The sequence below is a fragment of the Bubalus kerabau genome, chromosome 5, assembly GCF_029407905.1.
Source record: "Bubalus kerabau isolate K-KA32 ecotype Philippines breed swamp buffalo chromosome 5, PCC_UOA_SB_1v2, whole genome shotgun sequence".
Taxonomy (NCBI): Eukaryota; Metazoa; Chordata; class Mammalia; order Artiodactyla; family Bovidae; genus Bubalus; species Bubalus kerabau.
In genome coordinates this window covers 14,049,449-14,065,137 of record NC_073628.1, presented here as the reverse complement: position 1 = coordinate 14,065,137, position 15,689 = coordinate 14,049,449, and the positions used below count along the sequence as shown (strand labels likewise).

The following is a 15,689-nucleotide window of genomic DNA, read 5'->3' as shown; positions in this document are numbered from 1 at the left end:
GAGGTCTGCAGTGACACAGCTATGATTTTGCCAGTAATCATGTACAGATGTGCGCTCTGGACCATAAGAAAGGGTGAATGGGAAAAAATTGAGCTTTTGAACTGTGGTGCTTGAGAAGATTCTTGAGAGTCCCTTATAGAACAATGAGATCAAACCAGTCAATCTGAAAGGAAATCAACCACTGATCTCTGCTGTCTCAGCTGAGGCATCTCCTGAGGCCCTCCAGGTGGAAAGAACGGATGCTTCCACTGCAAAAGTGCCTAACCATGGCAGCTCCAAGCAAATAGTTTGTAGCTCCACCCCTGGAAGAAGCTCAGAAAGGCTGAAGGCTCTGTGTATCCTGGGTTCACCGATACATGCGTGGCATTCTCCCCAGCAGCACTGGAGGCCAAGGAAGTGGCATTCTGGGCCCTGGAGGCGGGGTATGGCTCAGGGATCCACTGGAGCCAACACTTACCAAGTAGGACTGGAAAGGACAGAGCAGGCATATGTGGCAGAGAGCTGGTGACTGGGTGTGGGAACAAGAGGGAATCAGCTCTGCATGAAGTACCTCACCCAAAATCCCCTGGAAGACAAGCCAAGTGACAAGATCATATGAGATGGGACGAAGAGAGTCTATTTCATTATCCCTTATAATTTTTCTGAATGAGGAGGTGGTGGAGTTGTTGGGTCATGACAAACTCTTCCATGGCCTAGACCATCTGCCAGTCGCTATCCTTGGGGCTGCCTCTCCAGCTTCAGTCATGTAGTTCTGGAGGAAATTGACAATCATGTGTGCTGCTGGGTCAGGGTCAAAGACCATGTAAAGCCAGTCAGAAGACCCCTTGTCCCTGCCAGGATGGCTGATCTGGGCTGTACATGTGAACTGAGGTGGGTCATTCAGAGAACACTCTTGAACTCTGATGTGTGCAATCTTCTTTCCTTTCTAGGTGATGCCTTTGGGATTTAAAACCCTAGGGCAAGTAGCTTGGATTCCCTTACTAGGTGTAGAAGTCTTAAGGAAGAAAGTTGCCAGGCTAAGACCATGAAAGAAGAGTGAAGGGAAAGTACGAGAGTAAGAGAGAATTGATGACTTCTGATTTCTTGGGTGCAGTCACTGAGATCTTTGTCTTTCCTCTGATTCTTGTGTTCTGGATTCCCAGAATCATTTACATGAGTCTACCTTTTTCTTGAAGCCAGTTGGAGTTGGGATCCTTTCAACTTTTATTCAGACTTGGTTCTAGATCCTTCCCGATCATTGTATACCTCCCAGACCCAAACAGAGGCACCCATTTGTTTCAGCACCATTAAGAGTGAAACCCTTTATTCTTTCCTGAGAATAGGGTGTGCAGACCACCAAATACAGTTCACTAGCATCCTGGGAAGGAGTGGTCAAAGTGTGAGTGAGTGTGTGTTAGGAGCGGCCTTACTGATTCCTGAACCACTCCAAGCATTTACACTGCCCGTGCCAGGCCAATCCTGTCATTTCCTCGATCAAAGACCGAGAAATACCACCTCAGGAAGACATCACCCAGGATCCAGGTCTCTGTAGATGAACTCACTTTGTTCTGTTCAAAGGTGGTATAGCAGTGGCCTCTAGAATCCTGGGGGAGTCAGAGACACAGACCAGTTAGCATGAGCTCTTACCGGTGACTCCCCTCAATATTCCGAACTAGCACAATTCTTTATTTCCCACTTTTGATAAGTATAAAGGGGTTTTCTCAGGAGCAGGGGATATGAGAGTTCATCCAAAACCAAAGAAGGCCAAGACATGAGGTTGTCATGTGGAAGGGTGTGGTGAGCGGAGGACTGGGAATTGGGGAAACAGAGGAATGAAAAACAACAAAGTCCTTCTGTAGAGCGTAAGGAACTATATTCAATATCCACTGATAAAACACATGAAAAAGAATAAGAAAATATACATTTTTTATGTGTATAACTGAGTCACATTGCTGTGCAGCAGAACTTAATGCCACACTGAAGATTAGCCACACTTCAATATAATTATTTAGAAAAGAACAAGTGTGTCCATAGTTCCCCTCACTCCCTGTTTCCTTTCTTCTGACTCCTGCTCCTTGTTTTCTCTGCAGAGTGCTGGTTCTCCTCCTGCATCCCCACAATCTGTACTTTATTAAAAACAACTTTATTTTGTATTGGAGCATAGCTGATAAACAATATTCTGAGTTTCAGGTGGACAGAAAAGGGACTCAACCATATGTATCCATGTATCCTGGTCCCAAAGATCCCCCTCCCATCCAGGCTGTCTTATAACTGAGTGGAGTTTCCTGTGCTACACAGCATCCTGTTGTTGGTTATCCATCTTAAATAGATCAGTGCCCACAGCATGTTCTTGAAGACTTAACTAAGGAACTCTGGGAAGCCTCCTTCGGCTCACACTCACCTTCTTTGGCCACTCCTGGCTTGGTTGGGTAACCTACTCTGGTTCTGCATCCCCATTGGTCAGTCCATAGCCCTCATCACCCCTAGTAAGTCCCTAGTGCCCCAGTGCAGACCACCTTGAGATGCCATTTGCATGGAATCCTGTGCAGTTTTGCCTAGAACCAAGCAACCGTCCATATGGCTCAATGTGTTTGTGGTTTCCTGCAATTCCCTCCCTTCCTCAAAGCCTTCTTTTAGCTCATTAGCCTGCTCTGAACTCCCACATGGAGCTGACATGAAGCCTCCACCCTGTGCTGGAGCAGAGCAGTCATTGTGCACCTTTATTCACCTTAGCATTCAGCCTCCCCTCAGAGGGGTCGGGTACCCCAACTCACAAAGGAGGCACCTGGCCAGAGCAAGGGGAAATGGCAGCTGAGAACTAGGGTGACCATGTAATTTATCATCCAAACCAGGAAAACTTTGATAAGGGAAGGAAAACTGTTAACTTATGCTAGGATATCAGACTAGGACTGTCCCCAGCCATTCTCTTTGTAACATGGTCTATTTCAGGGACTTCTAGAGCTGACTTCCATGTTCATGCACCTAAGGGTTCAGATTGAATTGACACTCTTTGAGGACTGAGGACCTTAGTGTTCCCCTCTCCTTGTGACTCCCACCATGCCAGCATGGTGTGGCATCTCCACATTTATTTCAAGAAGATCAGTGTCCCAGACTGTCCTTTAATCTCAAGTGGTTGGTTTTCTGGCAGGCACTGGCCCAGCCACAGGGCTCAGCAGCATCTGCAATGGTGTGACATGGCCTGCAGACTCCGCCCTCCTCCCAGCAGCAGCCCAAGTGTTCCTGCAAGCTTCAGTTAGAGAAGCAACCGTGAGTATTGTCCCCTCACCTTGAGGATGTAGGCTTGAGCTGGCACTGGGTAGTCGATGCCATTGATGGTGAAGATAATAGGGGGCAGGGTATTGACCGCAGAACATGAAACGTAGTGCTATTAGAGAGAGAGGGTGAGAGGTTGGCCCTGGTGATCCTTGTTGTGTGTGAAACCTGAGAGTGACCCTGGGGCATGGCCCTCTACCTCGGAACCCCGTGGCATGGCTCCGATGTGCTTCTGTATGTTATTGACCAGTCTTCGTGGGCCTTCGATCACTGATGTCCCAGTGTCCACAACAGCCTCGCAGCCACCAGAACAAGCAATAACCTTTCTTTTCATGGAGATGCTGAGAGACAATGGAAGAAAGCAGGCGTCAAGGTCACTCTGAGTCTCCCCAGAGCTGCCCCCTTCCCAACTGTCTCCTAAGCAGCCCTTCGTCTTTTGCCCTCTTTTCCTTTGCTCTCAACACAGCACCTTTCTTGACATCCTTGAATACAGTACTTGAATACACCAGGCTCTTTTGCACCTTGACACAGGATGGTCTTCCTTCCAAGAAGACTCCACTCCCCTTTGATTAGCAAATTTCTTCTCATTTTCCAGATTCCAGCTTAATTGTATTGTTTTCAGGGAAGTCTTTCTCCTGATGTTTATCAGTCTCCTGTCTTGGTCACTCTCTGTAGACCCTCCTCATTTCTGCTGCTGCTGCTAACTCACTTCACTCGTGTCCTACTCTGTGTGACCCCATAGAAGGCAGCCCACCAGGCTCTGCCATCCATGGGATTTTCCAAGCAAGAGTACTGGAGTGGGTTGCCATTGCCTTCTCCTCCTCATGTCTAGCATGTACCAAAGTGACAGTTCACTATGTGGGCGAGTCACTTCATGTACATCTGCCTTCTTAGATGTGAGGGCAAGTTTTATTCTCCTTGCCTCCCTAAAGTGCCTGGCACACAGTGGATGCACAATGCTTGTCTGTTCAGTGAGCGAATGAAGACTGAGAAAACAATGAGAAACATCCAGAGAGCTGTAGCTGATGGTGAACAAATATGGGTCACACACAGAATGAAGATGGAGATTCAATGGGGCAGCAGATTCTCATAGTGGTGGGAGAGAGGGAGGGGCTCCTGTGGGAGAGGGTGTCTGCTAGCACTACTCCTACAACCAGTTCAGACCCTGAGACCCTAGCCAGGAAATACATGACTAGCACACAGAAACCCCAAAGGAGAGGTCAGCTTTTGTCTGAGGGTATCACACAGAATCCTATCAATTATGCCTCTTGTCCTCAGGTCACTCCTGGATCCCACCTTCCTGATTCTGTTATAGCCCCTGTCCCACTTGTGCCCATGACGTGGGGTGTCTTTTTTATTAGTTGCTTTCACGTCTTAAGACTGCAGCCAACCTCTATCCACTTTGGGGTAGCTGCTCCCTAAGGAGACCCGTTTTCCCCATTTGCTCAGGACTTCCCTGTTTTTAAACAGACATTTATCTGTACTGATAACTTCCTATGTCCTAGGTAGCCCTCGATTGTTGGTCTTCTTATCATAACTCTGTTCAGGTTGGTGAAATTCTGCCTGATCCTCTGTCCACCACACTGAAGAGTCCTCTAACCCTGCTCCCCACCTCAAAGGGCAGTGGGTACAGCCCTCTACCAGCAGCACAGACCTCTCTGGTGCCTTTTAGGACCCTGATCTGAGCCTGGCTCAGAAGGCCTGGGGATTATGAACCCATGGGTTGTTTGTGTATCCATGTGCTTGTGTGTTTATTTGTATGTGTGTTTGTATGTGTCTCTGTGTGTGCTTGTGTGTCTCTGACTAGCTATACATGTTTTTATGTGTCTCTGTGTAGGTTTATATGTGTCTGCTTTTGTGTTTCCATGTGTCTGTGTGTCTGTCTGTGTCCTTGTGGCTGGTGTATATGTCTGTGTGACTGTGTGTCTAGAATGCATTTGTGTGTGTCTGGCTGTGTCCATGTACAGTAGCAGGAGCATCACTTGGGCTGATCCTCAGAGGGAGAGGCTTACCGGTCCATGTGTACACTCCAGTCGCCTGCTTGGATCAAAGGTATCCAGTTGAGCTCTCCCTTGTAGTAGCGGTGGTCCACCCCACCAAACATCACCACACTGCCCTCCTGCTTGTCTCTGTATGGAGAAGAGGTGGGGGGGAGGGGCGGATCCTTGGAGGACAGTAACAACAGCACTGTGTGAGAGCTGTGCTTGTCCACCCATCAAGGCCCTAATAAGGTCCCATATACAGATGCAGAAATATCATCTAGGAGAGATTGAGATCCAGACTGAGGTCTGTTACTGGCTAGTGAGTGGCACAGAGGAGATTAGAAGCTGAATCACTTGGTTGGACTCCACCCGCTATGTCTTCTGAAGACGCCCTGGACCTCCTGGGACCTGAGTGCTCAGAAACCCTCAGAGTACAGGGTGCTGAAGCGTTTTGGCTTTCTCTTTGTCCACCTTGTCATTTTTCAGGAAAATCAAGGCCTGGGGGTTCTTACGGTGTGTGTTCTGGTCACCCAGAGTTGCCTCCTCTGGCCTGTGACCTCTACTGTCCAAAGAGCTCCACCTCAGAGCTCAGAAGGGACCCCACCTCTGCTCTTCCTGTCTTGGAATGTTTAATATTTCTTGAACAAGGGGTCCCACACTTTTGTGCCCCACACTTTCAATTTTCACTGGCTCCTACAAATTGGGTAGCTGGTCCTGGGCTCCCAGTGAAATGCTAATGAGGAAGGAAGGATATCCACGATCCTTCACCTTCTTTCCTTATCAAATTCATAAGCAAATCCTAAGGCCTTTTCCTTCAAATTGATTCCTGTTACCTTCCATTAGTCTTCCATCTCACTCACCCCACCCCAGACCAAGTTACTGGTCTTGAGCTCAGGAGTAGGGTCGTGTTACAATACAAAGTTATTTATAAAATCCAGTGGTGAAGCCAGGTAGGGCCCTGGGGCCATAGTTATCCTGAGTTAGATTATCTCACAGGATAATTCTTTATCAAGTCTTCTATAATTTTCGTGCAACTGAAAGCATCTTACAGCTACTTTGGAGAAAGGGAGTGTCCATCTCAGACTTACTTGCTCAAGTAGAAGGCAAAAACAGGCTCAGAAATGGCACCTTCATTCTTCAGCTTGTCAAAGATGGGGATGGCTCCAGAGAAGGATAGTTTGGGGTAGTTCAAGCCCATGACGCCATCAAAAGGTATACCATCAAACCCGAGTTCCGCCATGCTTAGACCGAATGGCTGGTCAGTACTTACAAGGTCCCCAATCTGTGGGAGAGAAGAGTGTTCCCACTACAGATATGTGAAAAGGGGCTAGGACAGGGTTGGGGTGCATTGCCATAAAATCCTCAGAAAAGAATTGAGGCTTGGCTCTGTCTTTGGTGGCCCACAGATGGTTAGACCAAGCTGGAAGGGGAATTTGGGTTCCATTTGAGATAAGCTGTGAGTTTTAAAACATCTGCCCCTCTGAAAAACACCACTTGAGTGAGTCAAATTGGCCTCGTGGCTTCTGTACAGGTGGGGCAACCAAGAGTCAGGCCAGGTTCCATTGGTGCCATCTTATGGACAAAACAATTGAGAGCAAGATAGCCTTCTCTTTGGCATCACTATGACCTAATGACAGGAATGGACTGCATTCTCTGTAATGTACTGGGAATTCTGCATCTGTCCAGGAAAACAGAAGCCGAAAACACAATCTTCCTTGCAGTGTTCTATGAAATTACTGCCTGGGAAATTCCCTTTTGGGGATATGTGTGTATTTGTGTGAGTGTGTATGAGAGAGAGAGAGGGGGGAACTACTCAAGTACTTTGGGGGAGGCAGGCCATAGGTTTATTAGACTCTCAAGGGTCGTCTAGAGTGAGAACTCATTTATCAGGCCCCTTGACTTCTCAGGCCTCCAATTTCCCACTCTGGATACCTGAAGCCCTTGTCTGCCCCCAGGGTCCCCAGATCAGTTTTATCCTGTCCCCAAATGCCTTACAGCAACTTCAGTCCTGAAAAGCTAGCCTAACTCCATTTATCACATGTGTGCCCTCAGCAAGGCCCTTGCTGTCTGCACCTCAGTTTCTCATATGTCAGAGAAACTAATCAGAGCAACTGCTGTGTGGGATTGTTGCAGAATTAAACCAGTTATAACCTGATAAAGCCTGGAACAGTCTGTGAAGATAAAAGTGGGTGCTTTTATCCCCTCTTCCCACACCTGGCAAAATGAGCCTTGAACTGCTCATAGGCAGAGGAGCTGCAAGTCCACACCTCAAGCGACTCTCTGGGTTAGCTAATCTGTTTGCTCATGTGTCACCACAGGCACTGCCTCCCCAGGGACATGATCCTGTGGATAAGATGGCCAATATCTATGTGAGATAGGCTAGGAAGTGTCCTGCCAGATGGTCCTGCATCTGTTTTGCAAGCATTGGTCACTCCATAGCCAGTCCTGACTCAGCATCTGTTACACTGTTACCCGAACTGTGTCATGAACAACAACTCCTTTCATCCTTCCAGAACCGTAGTTGATGCTGAAGGTCTTTTTGGTAGGCCGGAAGGTGGAAGAATCAAAATGTCTGAACATAACGTGTGTAGCTGCAGACACAAGGGATGAGTGTCATCAGGTGCCAAGGGTGGAAACTGGGCCACAGGGCAAGTGAAAGATGGTCCAAGAATGGGGTGTCTGTACTCACAACAGATTGGGCTGGTGCAAAAGACGGAGGGCACCCACAAGTCAGATGAGCCTGTGTCAAAGATAACCTGGAATTCTTGAGGGGGTGTTCCAATGGTTATGTTACCCACGTAGAGCTTCTATAGGGAAAAGGAGGGAGTGGGTTAGTGCTGAACTGGCTACCGACTGTTCCCACACTGATGCCTCCCTCTGGGTGTCACATATCTCTTGAGATCACTTTCTAACCACTGTGCCGCTCACAGACTTTGGTCACAGCGGTATCTGCATTTGATATATTTTTCCTGTGCTACATTGTATGTGGATATTGACTCTATGATAAAGCATTGAAGTGGTACCTCCTGCATGGGAAGCCCAGAGGCATAACCACTGGACATCCAGGAATGCTGGACACCCAGGGAAGTCCTGGTATCTTCATTTGAGAAGCTCTGTAGTCTCTTCAAACCCAGCCTTAGCACCCCCTTCTCCAGAAGGTCCTTTTTGATCAACCTCTGCCACTACCTCTAAGCTCAGCCCACATACAATCAACACCACACAGGTGACCCTTTCACTTGACATGTACTTACTCTTTGCCTATCTCTCAGGCTGGCATGGGCATTCTTGAAGACAAAATAAACCCTTTGGCTAATCTAAAAACAGTAACCAATGTGTTAGATTCTTATGGCCTTAAACAGACTACTGATTCAATAAATTTTTACTGCTGTGTTTCTTGCATCTGTGGAGACTGAATTCCTCTACCTGAGGATTCACAATTGCTTTGCAAAAGGTTCTACCTTTTGATCGGTGATGGTTCATTCTTCATCTGTAACTGAGTGGCTCACTTAGTTCAGAAGGAACAATCGTCCTCAAACTAATGACACATCTTTGACATAGAAATGGATATTTACCTGCCACCTGATAATTGCCAGGCCCAGTCACAAAGACCAACAATTAAGGATAAGAGTGCCTTCTCCTCTGGGTGGGGTCCCTGCTTTCCAGTGTCTCTGCCTCCTGCAGGAACCCCAACTTCAACATCCCACCTGGCACCTCCAGAGGAGCCCCGGTGCTAGGCTAGAGCACCAAGGGGCGCTGTGGAGCACTATCCTCCCAAAATACTCACATCCTTGATGTTTCTCAAGGGGTGAAATGTTAGATTTGAGGCACGAGAAGAAATCTGGGACAGTCTGTAAGCATGTTCCTTCAGGAAACTGTTCAGGATGTTTTTTCTACTGGGGGTTTTTCTCATGGTCTTCACTCTCCTTAGAGGTATTCTTTCACCGAGCATGTGACAAAGAAAACAAAGAAGATGCTACAACAAGCTGTCAGTGTTAAGGTATAACTGTCATTGTAATGGTCATGTATACTTTCTAATCATTTTTATGAGGCACATTATTATCAGAATTTTATGCATATACCATGGCAAGGACATAGATTTGAATACAGGTTCTGTTCTGCATTCTTGGGTAAGCCATTTGACAATGTGGTGTATCAGTCTCCTCTTCAGTAAAATGGTGAAATGTAACAACAAACCCACAAATAGAATATCTTGGGGATAAGCAAAGTGATGGCTATAAAGTACTTGATAAATAGGAAGTCTTAACAATGACAGCCATTAGCATTGCTGTTGCCATCCCACTCTATCCGTCTCATAGAACCTTAAGGAAGGAGGTAGAAGGGGGACTCTTATCCTCTTTTAAAAGGGAACAATTTGAAATGCAAGAGGTTTCTGAGTTGGCTGTGGTCACAGTGCTTGTCAGATATAAATCAGTGTATATAAAACAGTGTATCTTTCTCCAAGTTGAAATAGGAGAGAGTTGAAAGAAGAATCCAAGTTATAGTGAACAAGTAAGGGAAATTCAGAGGCTTGGGAAGGAAGGATGAGTCAAATGAAAAATTAAAAGAAAACAACTCAGACAGAAATACACTCCCAGTGACTTCCAAAGAGATGGAGAGATAAATGACAGTGATACAGAGATGCAGACATAGGCATATACACACTGAAGTAGACAGGAAAAAAGAGGACATGTTGAATAAAATGTAGAAAAGTGCTATTCCACAGGATCACATCGACATCTGCATAGACTGTGCACTGAACCGTTGCAAGGAGTTGCATTTTCAATAGGTCATGAAAAGACTGGACCCCAAGAGTTGTGCAACCCAAATCTACACCAAAATCTTGGGATCCACAGTTCCTATAGCAAGTTACAAAGAAAGAGTTGGACTTTAAGATTCTTAGGGAGATATTCCATTCCCTTCTAAACCTGATGGGTGGAAGAATAATCAGATGAAAACAAAAATCCGAGAAAGGAATATGATGTGGCTTACTGTCCCCATACTTACTTGACTATGCACTCTGAGAAGGCCACCAGCCCGAGGAGCACAAGCCACTTCATGCTTCCTTCCTGGCTCCAAGTACTCGGGGAAGTTTGCGTTCCTAGCATGTAGTGGTGACCAGGAGTTGCTAGTTATATATGCTCTGACCTACCCTATTTTTCCCCTTTAGGCCACTAAAAGATCTGATAAACACAAAGGTCTTGATAAAATCTTTACCTTCATCAGTGTCCTTGGCGAGTAGCCTTTGAAGCTTCTCAGAATAGAGAGAATTGAAGTGTAATCTCTTCCTTGAAGCTTGGCTAGAAAATCAAACTGATCTGCATGGACATCTATAAAGATGGAGAACCTTGCCTACTTGGAGAAAAAAACTAAAAACATCATGAAAATGGATACAAGGGGCCATGCTCGACATCTGTGGCTTCATGTCATATTCCTAGCCACTTCATGAGATATGCATTGCTGTCTTCATTGGAGAGGAGATTGCTAGGAGGATAAGTTGTCAAATGGCAAAGTGAAGACCTCAGGGGCAGCCCAGGGACATACAACTGGCTTTAGTTAGTGGGTCTAATGGCAGATATCAGGGGCATCTGTGATGCCAGTCTGTATCAAAAATTTAGGGCAGAGCGGTACGTCAATTGCATGGTTTCAGTATTGGAAGAAAGGTCATATGGACCCGCAAGATATTTTATATCATCCAACAAACGTACAAGGAAGAAGTGTGTGCTAGGTTCTGGGTTAAAGGTTTCAAAGTCAAAGTTGATCAAGACAAAAGTAGTCTTTACCTTAAGAGAGCTAGCAGTCTAGTTCTCACTAGACTCATGTCCCCAGGAGGCAGGAGATATGATACTAGGACTAGATGGCCCTGTTGGACTCTGGGCAGCACAGGCCTTACCACTGGGGGCAGCCTTACCTCCACTTCACCCATGCTGGAAAGCAGGTCAGTTGGCCACATTTTCAAGAGAATCAGAAGTCTGGATATTTATGTACAATCTACTGCTATTAACGTTAGCAACTAATTTTTTTTTCCTGAAAAAACAGTGGGAATGAAATCTCTGCAGCGATGTGCTGGAATTAGCTTTCAGTCTATGCAGGTTTTTATTTCTGGCCTAGAGTTGGGAGTGCAGTGGGGACAGAGAGGAATTTGATTCATGTTGGTTGATTTACAAAGAGACTGAATGCATACTAAACATGCTGACTCATTGGAAAAGACCCTGATATTAGGAAACATTGAAGGCAGGAGGAGAAGTGGAAGACAGAGGATGAGATGGTTGGATGGTATCACCAAGTCGATGGACATGAGCTTGCGCAAGCTTCGGGAGTTGGTGATGGATAGAGAAGTCTGGCACGCTGCAGTCTATGGCATTGCAAAGAGACAGACACAACTGAAGGACTGAACTGAATTGAAAAAATTGAGAACAAAGACTAATAAATCAAATTGCATCAAGTTGTTGACTAGCTACCTATAACAACACATTATGTAAATGGCTTTAAAATTCAGACTTATGACTCTACATTCAGAGGGGAATATCTTCTAAGTAAAAACAAAAATACTGCCCATCAAAAACAACACCAAAGAAAATCAAAAGAAATAAGGAAAGAAATCTGAAACTATATTCAACAACTTCAGTTCAGTTCAGTTGCTCAGTCATGTCTAACTCTTTGTGAGCTCATGAACGGCAGCACACAAGGCCTCCCTGTCCATCACCAACTCCCGGAGTCCACACATATTCATGTTCATTGAGTTTGTGATGCCATCCCACCATCTCATCCTCTGTCATCCCCTTCTCCTCCTGCCCTCAATCTTTCCCAGCATCAGGGTCTTTTCAAATGAGTCAGCTCTTCGCATCAGGTGGCCAAAATATTGGAGTTTCAGCTTCAGCATCAGTACTTCCAGTGAACATTCAGGACTGATTTCCTTTAGGATGGACTGGTTGGATCTCCTTTCAGTCCAAGGGACGCTCAAGAGTCTTCTCCAACATCACAGTTCAAAAGCATCAAATCTTCAGGGCTCAGCTTTCTTTATAGTCCAACTCTCACATCCATATATGACCACTGGAAAAACCATAGCCTTGACTACACGGACCTTTGTTGACATAGTAATGTCTCTGCTTTTCAATATGCTGTCTAGGTTGGTCACAACTTTCCTTCCAAGGTGTAAGCGTGTTTTAATTTCATGGCTGCACTCAACATCTGCAGTGATTTTGGAGCCCAGAAAAATGAAGTCAACTACTGTCTCTACTGTTTCCCCATCTATTTGCCATGAAGTGATGGGACCAGATGCCATGATCTTAGTTTTCTAAATGTTGAGCTTTAAGCCATCTTTTTCACTCTCCTCTTTCACCTTCATCAAGATGTTCTTTCATTCTTCTTCACTTTCTGCCATAAGGGTGATGCCATCTGCATATCTGAGGTTATTGATATTTCTTCCAGCAATCTTGATTCCAGCCTGTGCTTCCTCCAACCCAGCGTTTTCATGATGTACTCTGCATATAAGTTAAATAAGCAGGGTGACAATATACAGCCTTGACGTACTCCTTTCCTATTTTGAACCAGTCTGCTGTTCCATATCCAGTGCTAACTGCTGATTCCTGACCTGCATATAGATTTCTCAAGACGCAGGTCAGGTGGTCTGGTATTCCCATCTCTTAAAGAATTTTCCACATTTTATTGTGATCCACACAATCAAAGGCTTTTGCATAGTCAGAGAAGCAAAAGTAGGTGTTTTTCTGGAATTCTCTTGCTGTTTCGATAATCCATTGGATGTTGGCAATATGATCTCTGGTTCCTCTGCCTTTTCTAAAACCAGCTTGATCATCTGGAAATTCATGGTTCATGCGTTGCTGAAGCCTGGCTTGGAAAATTTTAAGCATTACTTTACTAGCGTGTGAGATGAGTGCAATTGTTCTGTAGTTTGAGCATTCTTTGGCACTGCCTTTCTTTGAGATTGGAATGAAAACTGACCTTTTCCAGTCCTGTTGTCACTGCTGAGTTTTACAAATTTGCTGGCATATTGAGTACAGCACTTTCACAGCATCATCTTTCAGGATTTGAAAGAGCTCAACTGGCATTCCATCACGTCCACTAGCTTTGTTCGTAGTGATGCTTCCTAAGGCCCATTAGACTTCACATTCCAGGATGTCTGGCTGTAGGTGAGTGATTACACCATCGTGATTATCTGGGTCTTGAAGATCATTTTTGTGCAGTTCTTCTGTGTATTCTTGCCACCTGTCTTAATATCTTCTGTTTCTCTTAGGTTCATATCATTTCTGTCCTTTACTGAGCTTATCTTTGCATGAAATATTCCTTTGGTATTTCTAATTTTCTTGAAGATATCTCTAGTCTTTCCCATTCTATTGTTTTCCTCTATTTCTTTGCAGCGATTGCTGAGGAAGGCTTTCTTTCTTATCTCTCCTTGCTATTCTTTGGAACTCTCCATTCAAATGGCTATATCTTTGTTTTTCTCCTTTGTTTTTTGCTTCCCTTATTTTCAAAGCTATCTGTAAGGCCTTCTCAGACAGCCATTTGGCTTTTTTGCATTTATATTTCTTGGGGATGGTCTTGATTCCTGTCTCCTGTACAACATCATGAACCTCCATCCATAGTTCATCAGGCACTCTGTCTGTTAGATCTAGTCCCTTAAATCTACTTCTCACTTCCACTGAATAGTCCTAAGGGATTTGATTTAGGTCATACCTGAATGGTCTAGTGCTTTTCTCCACTTTATTCAATTTCAGTCTGAATTTGGCAACAAGGAGTTCATGATCTGAGCCACCATCAACTCCAAGTCTTGTTTTTGCTGACTGTATACAGTTTATCCATCTTTGGCTGCAAAGAATATAATCAATCTAATTTTGGTGTCGACCATCTGGTGATGTCCATGTGTAGAGTCTTCTCTTGTGTTGTTGGAAGAAGGGGTTTGCTATGACCAGTGCATTCTCTTGGCAGAATGCTATTAGCCTTTGACCTGCTTCATTCTGTACTCCAAGACCAGATTTACGTGTTACTCCTGGTGTTTCTTGACTTCCTACTTTTGCATTCCAGTCCCCTATAATGAAAAGGACATCTTTTGGGGGGTGTTAGTTCTAGAAGGTCTTGTAGGTCTTCATAGAATTGTTCAACTTCAGCATTACTGATTGGGGCATAGAGTTTGATTACTGTGATATTGAATTTTTCGACTTGGAAATGAACAGAGATCATGCTGTCATTATTGTGATTGCATCCAAGTACTGCATTTCAGACTCTTTTGTTGACTATGATGTCTACTCCATTTCTTCAAAGGGATTCCTGCCAACACTAGTTGACGTTTGGTCATCTGATTTGAATTCACCCATTCCAGTCCATCTTGGTTCACTGATTCCTAGAATATCTATTTTCACTCTTGTCATCTCCTGTTTGACCACTTCCAATTTGCCTTGATTCATGGACCTAACAATCCAAGTTCCTATGCAATACCGCTCTCTACAGCATCGATCTTACTTGCAGTCCCATCCACAACTGGATGTTGTCTTTGCTTTGGCTCAATCCCTTCATTCTTTCTGGAGTTATTTCTCCAGTGATCTCCAGTAGCATATTGGGCACCTAGCGACCTGGGGAGTTCATCTTTCAGTGTCCTATCTTTTTACCTTACCATAGTGTTTATGAGTTCTCAAGGTAAGAATACTGAAGTGGTTTGCTATTCCCTTTTCCAGTGGACCACGTTTTGTCAGACCTCTCCACCATGACCCATCCATCTTGGGTGGCCCCACACGGCATGGCTTAGCTTCCTTGAGTTAGACAAGGCTGTGATCCGTGTGACAGATTGGCTAGTTGTCTGTGATTGTGGTTTCAGTCTGTCTGCCCTCAGATGCCCTCTCCCAGTTCCTACCATCTTACTTGGATTTCTTTTACCTTGGATGTGGGTTATCTCTTCACGGCTGCTCCAGCAAAGTGCAGCCGCTGCTCCTTACCTTGGAAGTAAGGTAGGTCCTCTTGGCTGCCCCGCCTAATTTGGAAGTGGGGTAGCTCCTCTCTGCCGTGCTTCTGCACTGCTGTTGCAGCTGCCACACATCTGCACCACCATCGCATCTGTGGTGAGCAATAATTCAACAGCTTATTGTTCCTCATATTGTTTCTGTTGTTGTGACAGAATCGTATGTGTGTTAACAGGTAAAAGCAAGACAATAATTAAAACTAATGTTCTGAATTAAGTCTTTCAGTGGCTAGAAAATGAGGTTCACACATAACATAAAGAAATTTAATTCAAACCCTGCTGTCTTAAATCTTGAACTGAAAGCATAAGTTTGTACCAACTAATTATATTCCTTTTTATTTTAATTTTAAGGAAAATGTGTACTTCCTCCTCTGACCACTGTAAAGCCAAGAGGCAATGACAACTTGATAACAGTGACTATTCTGAGGTCTAACATGTAGCTTCTAAATACATTTCCCATCAGATGATCTTAAAGAGATGACTGATTT

General features: G+C 44.9%; 1 protein-coding gene and 1 long non-coding RNA gene across 2 annotated transcripts in view; one reads left to right on the top strand and one right to left on the bottom strand.

Annotated features, from left to right (window-relative positions):
* LOC129652473 (uncharacterized) overlaps positions 1-15,689 on the top strand; it is a 157,746-nt gene that overhangs the window by 13,981 nt on the left and 128,076 nt on the right. The window contains exon 2 of the long non-coding RNA XR_008714554.1: positions 3,128-3,246. This is a non-coding gene — a long non-coding RNA (uncharacterized LOC129652473). The remainder of the gene's footprint in view (positions 1-3,127; positions 3,247-15,689) is intronic.
* Positions 1,434-10,339, bottom strand: LOC129652471 (pregnancy-associated glycoprotein 1-like). Its single transcript, XM_055581135.1, has 9 exons — positions 10,239-10,339; positions 9,019-9,169; positions 7,924-8,041; positions 7,707-7,825; positions 6,323-6,516; positions 5,265-5,381; positions 3,452-3,593; positions 3,266-3,364; positions 1,434-1,583 (listed from the first exon to the last, which is right to left on the bottom strand). Exons 1-9 carry the CDS (start codon positions 10,337-10,339, stop codon positions 1,434-1,436), a joined length of 1,191 nt encoding a protein of 396 aa, XP_055437110.1.

Excerpts from the sequence above, each read along its gene's own strand:
- LOC129652471 (XM_055581135.1), bottom strand. The coding sequence starts at position 10,339 with ATGCTAGGAACGCAAACTTCCCCGAGTACTTGGAGCCAGGAAGGAAGC. Across the intron at positions 7,826-7,923 it reads TTGCACCAGCCCAATCTGTT|CTACACACGTTATGTTCAGA; the intron begins GTGAGTACAGAC and ends TTGTGTCTGCAG. Across the intron at positions 3,594-5,264 it reads TGGAGTGTACACATGGACCG|CATCTCCATGAAAAGAAAGG; the intron begins GTAAGCCTCTCC and ends ATTGTCTCTCAG.